Genomic DNA, 7,796 nt, shown 5'->3' with positions numbered 1-7,796 from the left:
TATATATATATATTTATAAGGTAAATAAAAATATTATTTGATATATTCTATAAAAATATCATTTATAATATTTTGCAGGTCCTTTATCTAGTATTCTATCGACCAAATACTCATATAGAACAGTAACTCTCATCGGCGGCACCTTTGCGGCCAGCGGCATGATGCTGAGCTACTTTGCCAATTCAGTTACTTACCTTTATATCAGGTATACAGTTTTTTTGTCGATTGACGTTTGAGAGACGTCGTAAATGAATAGGCAAACATAGTTATTAACAGTTCTAATTTTAATAATTTCTATGGCAAAACAGTGCCAAATTATTGTGTAACAAGGCCGATTATTGAATCAATTAATACGAAAGGTCTCCTTGATTTGCGAACATTACACAACTTCTGCGAACTTATAAAGTCCGTTATCTATATGTTTGTCAAGTATTTAATATTATATTCAAAATGTATATTAAAATGCTACATGGAAGACTTTTGCGGAAAAAGAACTAAAAAAAAAAAATAACTGTTTTATATAGTACTTCTCTCTCTTGCAAGTTACAGAAATAACAATTTATTCTTTTGATACGTAGTTATGGTCTTATGGTTGGAATCGGCGCTGGATTATCATTTCCTCCGACGGTTTACATCGTTACGCAATACTTTGAGAAGCTACGAGGGATGGCGAACGGTCTATGTATTTCCGGTAGCGCAATCGGCACAATAGTGCTACCACCGTTACTGCAACATCTCTTGGACCGCTTTGGATACAGGTAATTTACTAAGAAATTCTAATACCTCTGATAATAATTATTTATTAAGAGAACATAGAGGAGCATTTATTAGAAAAACCGAATATGAATTATTCAGATGTTCCTCTCGGCTCCGGTTCGAGAACAAGATATCTATTCTACCGAGAGCGCTTCCACAAAAGACTTTATACATAGTTCCAACTTTCGAGGGATCGGAAAATAGAAGTGCACTTCGAAGCGGTTTGGGAAGCCACACGACACAAAACCTTTTGCAAATCTACGCCAAAATCTTCGTTTCAAGAAAGGTCTCGCAGACGTCGTACAATGAAGCCTCCATCATTTCGGAAATTCTAATTTCTCTTTTCTATGCGTTTAGTAGTAGAGAAAAAATCCAACAAATAAATATAAAACTTTTTTCATAAAACCTAAAGAAACAAATGTAAAAGAAATACAACCAAGGATCCAAGTTGAAGTTTTATCTAAACTATCTCTTTCTCGCCCCTTAAAAATAAAGCTGGATGCATACTTTACTTAAATCAGGTTTCTCGTTGTCACATTTCAGAGGAGCTGTACTCATCATGGGTGCGATCACGCTGAATACGCTGGTTTGCGGTCTCTTGTATCATCCGGTCGAGCAACACATGAAAATCGTGCCCCTGGATGACGGTATCGATAATGAAGCACTGACTCTCGACGAGTCGATTGGTGAAAAACAGGAATCGGATGAAAAAATGGGAGAGGACGCAAAATTCACTGATGACGAACCAATACGCAAGTTTTCGGATCTTTCGCACAACCAGAACAACGTGGTACTGGAGACCACCGAAAAAACATTTTGTAAGCCTGAGAAGGCATCTTGTAAACCCGAGAAGAAACTGGATTACAAAACGAATGATACAGTCGTGGGATTACGTTACGATGTCATTAGGGATGAGATTCCGCATGAAAATATTTCAAATACGAATGAATTTCGTATGACGATTCGTCCGAGTCAGGAGGACGATGATGATCTGAATAGTGACACGCAGAATTTATCGCGGCGAGGCAGTACCGAGGCTGGTACCGAGAAAGATATCAAGTTGCAATTAGATCTCTTGAAAATCGGAAAGAATCCGAAGGAAGATAGCAGAGTGCGCGATGAGGAACCCAAACGGGACGATGCGTGCTCGAAGTCGATCAAAATATCAAAAAAACATGACAAAAAAAAGCCCTTCTTCGATCTAAGCGTGCTGAGGGATCCCATTTACTTAGTGATTCTCATCTCCAACTCCACATCGGCCATCAGCAATACGAATTTTATGATCCTACTGCCGTCTTACGCGATTGCCGAAGGATTCGACAAAAACTCGTCGGCTCTGCTCCTGTCCATAGTCTCGGCGTTAGATCTGGTCGGCAGAATCGGTGGCGCATCCTTATCTGATATCGACTTCGTACCCAAGTATTATTACTTTGTAGGCGGACTCGGTACCAGTGGAATCGCTTTGGCATTATTACCAATGGCGACCAGCTACACTATGCTGTCATTCTTCTGTGGTCTCTTCGGTCTGTCGTCAGGAATGTATATCGGCATCACGACTGTCATCCTCGCGGACATGTTGGGAACGGAGAAGCTCAGTTCGTCCTATGGGATTTCATTGTTCGTTAATGGCGTGTTGCAGCTCGTCGGACCGCCTATTTGTGGTGTTATTTTCGAGAACATACTATCTTATAAGCCGATCTTTTTAGCCTTTGGAATTATCTTAATTTTGGGCACTGCACTTTGGGCGGTAGTGCCGCTTATCAAAAGAAATAATAAAAAGAATATAGAAGCGATATAAAATTCGCGCAAATAACTTGTGCACAACTTCGACGAAGGTTTTTCGGTGCAATTTAAGCATTTTATAAGACTTTATGTATTACAATTGCGATGGTTGCGTTGTTGAAAACGTCCAACAATATCCTTAGATACTTTTAAACTGTGAAACATTTGAATTATTGTATATTTCTAGACGAATTGACACTTGTTTTTGATATTTGTACTTTAAGAAGAAACTTTGGGAAAGCTCATAAAATTTAATTTTAATTAATATTAGACGTGAAAATAATCGAGCTTTGTATCCTCAAATCCAGCATGACCATGTATATAGCTATCTGCGCAGCAGATATTTATCATTACAAGTATTTTCCACGATTTGTGCCATTATTGCTACATAAATTGTCATGTAACAAAGGCTTGTATAAACATGAATAGCCATCATTGGAGACAGAATAATATTGTATTTTAGCAAAATGTGAGATGTTATCCAAGATGAAAGAAACATCTGTTTGCAAATATATAATTCATTAACAGAATAGATATATTATGTATATTAATAATAATTTTTATATTATATCCTGAAAAAAATGAATATCTTGTAAAATATTTTTGTAACAATATGATATAAATATTTTTACAATGTCTTTATTCGATAAGTCTTCTGGTTTCTACGAGCCTTTCTGAAACGTGCACACATCAAGCTATTATTGTTTGATTCGTAGCTTATATATTAATATAAGTTTATTGTTAAAAATAACTTTTACTGCCAGTAACAAAATAATATTATTGAGAAATATTTACTAAACTTATTTTATGAATAAAAATAATACCTAAAACGTTAGAAGATGACGTAAATAAGGACATATACGTACGTACTACAGGAGTTCCGTTAAACAACTTTGTGCCAAAGTGATCAGGAAAGTTTCTAGTAGTTTGAATGACATTCACAGTTAAGAGATATTTAATTATTAAATCATATAATCAATAAATATTCGATTATACTAAATGTTGAATAATCGAAAATATGTAATAATAAATGTAACTTATACATATAGTGAAAGCATGAGGATCATAAGCATAATAGAGATGTTAACATTTCTAAATATCCCCCCCCCCCTCTCTCTCTCTCTCTCTCTCTCTCTCTCTCTCTCTCTCTCTTTGTCTCTCTCATGATTTTCAATCAGTGTTTTTCTCTTTCCTCCTTTTTCTTTCTCTATAATTTTTTACATTTGCATAATCTAAGTTGGAATGACGCAATAACTAAAAATAACTTAAGAAAAAGTTCTTTTGTTATTTTCATAAAAATCATAAACTGCAGTATGAAAGACGTCGATATACATATAATACAAATAATATGCAGAAAAATAGAAGATGAAATATTTTGAATGAAATAAATACTAATAAATACTCTTTTTATTTAATTTTATTGTAATTTAATATCTTAACTTAATCCGATTTTTCTGACACAAGTTTTGTGTATATCGAATGCGAATATAACAAAAAAGAAAAATACATTGAATGACGTCTTTTGTAATCTTTAAAATTTGGGCAATGTTGAGATTAAAGCTATATGCAAAATATATTTCTGTACATATCTGTGCGTGTCATTTCTCAATTCTCTTGTTTCATTTGTTGAAGATATATAATCTTCGATTGTATCACTTGTACAATTATTAATTTATGTCATACAATTTGTATTATTCTAACATTCCCTTAATTTCTCAATTCGCTATTATAATTAATTTAATATATCTAATGAATTGCGCCGATTAAGAAAATGCTTTATTTACACGCATTATTTCTATTTATCCGAAAGTGTATTGCAATATTAAATGTGTTTCCTAACAAAATAAACGTGCATCTATATGGACATATGACGAAAATATGATCTCTAATATATTTTTACTATTAAATTCGAAAACTTGAAATAATTGATTTTGATTGATTTTCTGTGTTAAAAATTTGTAAAAATTCTTAGCGCATTTTCTTCTTCTAAAATTTTGAGTTCTTACAATTAAATGTTTAGATAACTATTCGTTAAATAAAAATTATGAAAAAATATTCAATTTTAAATGTTTAATTTCAAATTTATGATAATAAAAGATCATAATTATGACAAATGTCATAAATAATAAATGTGAGATATTGGACGAAAGCAAAAATTGATTTGTGATTAATCTTTTGTTACAATTGGATTTGAAAAGCCTACGCGATTCTTTGATAAGATTTTAAGCAATCTTAGTTATCGTATATAATTATCGATATCAAATATTTAATTATAGATGTGTTGAATCAAATAGTGTAAGATCAAATTAAATAGAAAAAATCATTTTTAAAACTGATTTTGTTGATAGCTTTATGCAATTTTGACAGAAACAAAAAAAAAGCGGAATGGCAAGAAGAGATGTAAGATTATAACAAGTGTTAAAAAGTGGCAGGTTACGAAGTTGTTGTATCTCTTCGTCCTGTGAAGGAAACGATAGAGCGAATACCTTTTACAGAGGTCTGAAATGTTAAAAGAACAAAATAATTCTTATTAATCATATGATTTGAATAATAATAATAATATATTTCAAATTGTAACAATAATCTCATAAAAAAAAAGAAATTACCTTTTTCTTAGATCCATTAAGAAAATCCTTATACATTTCCGAGCGTAAATATCTCGAATAACTATCACTTTTCATTAGATGGTATACATGCGCCTAGAAAATAACAATAATAAAAATTAGAGAGCGCTAATAATATATAAAAATAGAAAATTGTTTTAAATAAATCAATTCGAGCAAAAAAAAATCATATTAATAAATCTTGTTTAATACTCATTTTGAATGATCTATTTCAAATAATTTTTTCAACTTAGAAAAAATAAATAAAAATTTTAATAATTTAAAAAAATTTTATTTCTTTTAAATTGATTAAATTTTTCCTCGTTTCTTTATATGATATACGTAACTAAATAATTAATAAGTTAAATTTATACCGCAGCAACATCGAAACACCATCGGTCCGGCTTTTCGAAACTTTTTTTGGTAATCTCGTAGGATTGAGAATCGACATTGATGGGACAACTTGCATCTGTGTCCAAAAATTCACGCCATATCTCTTCGACTTTCATCTGGACATCTTTTTGCGGTAAAGTTTTCAATTCCTGAACGGTTTCCCAAAATCTGCACATATCATAAATGATCTCGTCTCCCTGATGCAAATTCAATATCGTATTATGTGTGTAGATAGAGTATATATAAGTATATAAATATAAATAAATAGTAATATTTATCTAAAGAAAACAAGCTTACATGGTAATTATTATACGTACTTGAGATTTTCGCCGCTAAATTCTTTATCTAAAAAGCGTATAAATTGTTCTCTACCAACGGAATCTTGCAGGAGTTCTTGAAGACTAAATGCCCACCTCTTTACTCTTCTCGTGGATATTTCTTTCCTACATATCCGTAAATATGAATACACATAATATATAATATTAGATGATATTTCCGCAAATACTGCAAAACACTATTTTTTTATAGTGTACTCACGCTAATTTCTCTGGCTCCCACATTTCCGGACTATCGGAAATCCATGGATTTGTGAGCTCAGGCTGGATGAAAAAAGGATCGTATTCCATGTATTGTTCAAAGTACCCGATCAAACTAAAAATATCGCATATTGATTAGCCTATAAACTATAAACGCATATAATATATGTATTTAGCGAAGTTTAAATAAATGTAATATTATTACATCATCGAACGCAAAATAAAATATGGAACAGATAGACTTTTACTTTCGTTGTTTTATACAAACAACCTCGAATTAAACCTCGATTAATTTTAACAAATATTAATGCAAATGCATATATATATATATATCCCTTAGTTTACTTTGCTAAACAAATAAGCAAATTCTATTGACATACGCTTCTGCTACTTTTGAGACCTTGATGACGGGCTTGTCCAATCTATCTTTCAGAGTCTCGATCTCCTTCTGCAAAAATTCTATCGATGAGGTCGCACTCAATTCTGCAGACGGCGATATTCTACCACCTGCGACACCCAGTTGCAAATGCTTACTTGGTTGTATAACAGTTTTATAACTGCGACAAGCCTTCTTGATATCCAGCTCCGTAGTATTTACGCATCCAGGCTGAAATGTAATGTGAGATTTGATATGTATTTCTTTAATAAAAAAATATTTCTCCCATTTATTATATATACGTATTTATAAAGCAAAAATTATCATCCCGATATTTTATAATAAGAAAACATGTAAATGTCCTTTTCTTTATTATCTCAACTTTATTATTCTAAGAAGAATTACCATTGGTCGATGTACATCCCAGAAGGCTCTCTCTTGACTATCCAGGACTTTTCTTTCTAATTTGTCTCTTTTCTTGTCAACTTTGCTTTGTGCTTCTGCCTGCATAAAAATAAATTCCCATTTTCGCGAAAACATCTTTTGTAATCTAGCCAGATTTTCCGCTTCGTAATCCGCTAATTCCAATCGCGTTTTATTCTGCATCGTCCTTTTGCATAAATAGACAGCTGTAACATTTAACATGATACGCACTAATGAAAATTTATATATTTATTAAATATGTTTCTAATTATTGTTAATCATGATATTTTTCGATATAAATGACAGATAAAATTACACTAACGATAAAGATTAATATCTTTTTATACCATAATCAGTATTTTCGGGTTCCCAACAATTCGATGGCCAAAAATACGGTGTTTGAAATCTGTAGAACGTGTTGTCGCTCTTTACGGTAAGGCAGTGGTCGTCGATAGGAAAAAAATATCCATGGGATGCCATAAGATGAGCCACGTGAAGAGCCTCTGGATTAATGTATCAATATATTACGCTTCAGATTATATTAATCATGAATAAAATCTAAGAATTAATATAAACTAAAACCATATACCTTGATCATCTATATCCATGCTCTTCATCATCCATGCTATAAGATCTGTGCCTAAAATATATATATACATATATATTATATATATATAATTATTTGATTTGTCATCTTCGATTACAAATAATAATGATCAAAATTTATGCCTTCAAAAAAAGCTTAAAAAAAATTCTATTTTCGTATACTACGCTTTTCTTTTTAAATTGACAATAAAAAATTTGTATTTATAACGTTATAAAACACAAGTCTTTTACCTGTGAAAACAGACGGCGTCTTCGTCATGAAAGTCTTGACTGTTTTCACGGGAACACCGGTAAATTCGTCCAACATCTTTTCCACGATCG

General features: G+C 31.9%; 2 protein-coding genes across 4 annotated transcripts in view; one reads left to right on the top strand and one right to left on the bottom strand.

The window, feature by feature from the left end:
• LOC108693704 (monocarboxylate transporter 14-like) overlaps positions 1–2,978 on the top strand; it is an 11,626-nt gene extending 8,648 nt beyond the window's left edge. For all 3 annotated transcript variants that reach the window (XM_018202772.1, XM_018202773.1, XM_018202774.1), the window contains 3 exons: positions 79–205; positions 579–758; positions 1,300–2,978. In XM_018202772.1, the coding sequence (XP_018058261.1) occupies positions 79–205; positions 579–758; positions 1,300–2,554 (1,562 nt within the window). In that variant the 3' untranslated portion in view covers positions 2,555–2,978. The remainder of the gene's footprint in view (positions 1–78; positions 206–578; positions 759–1,299) is intronic.
• A 1,846-nt stretch (positions 2,979–4,824) lies between these two features.
• LOC108693658 (regulator of G-protein signaling 6-like) overlaps positions 4,825–7,796 on the bottom strand; it is an 8,726-nt gene continuing 5,754 nt past the window's right edge. Inside the window, exons 8-17 of the mRNA XM_018202704.1 lie at positions 7,707–7,796; positions 7,459–7,509; positions 7,217–7,372; positions 6,852–7,075; positions 6,451–6,677; positions 6,072–6,185; positions 5,852–5,977; positions 5,516–5,702; positions 5,145–5,237; positions 4,825–5,037 (exon numbers count right to left, since the gene is read on the bottom strand). Coding sequence (XP_018058193.1) covers positions 4,972–5,037; positions 5,145–5,237; positions 5,516–5,702; positions 5,852–5,977; positions 6,072–6,185; positions 6,451–6,677; positions 6,852–7,075; positions 7,217–7,372; positions 7,459–7,509; positions 7,707–7,796 — 1,334 coding nt within the window. The 3' untranslated portion in view covers positions 4,825–4,971. The remainder of the gene's footprint in view (positions 5,038–5,144; positions 5,238–5,515; positions 5,703–5,851; positions 5,978–6,071; positions 6,186–6,450; positions 6,678–6,851; positions 7,076–7,216; positions 7,373–7,458; positions 7,510–7,706) is intronic.

This window comes from Atta colombica, unplaced genomic scaffold, assembly GCF_001594045.1.
Source record: "Atta colombica isolate Treedump-2 unplaced genomic scaffold, Acol1.0 scaffold96, whole genome shotgun sequence".
In the NCBI taxonomy this organism is placed as follows: domain Eukaryota; kingdom Metazoa; phylum Arthropoda; class Insecta; order Hymenoptera; family Formicidae; genus Atta; species Atta colombica.
The sequence above is the reverse complement of the archived record's forward strand: the minus strand, read 5'-3'. Positions and strand labels throughout refer to the sequence as shown.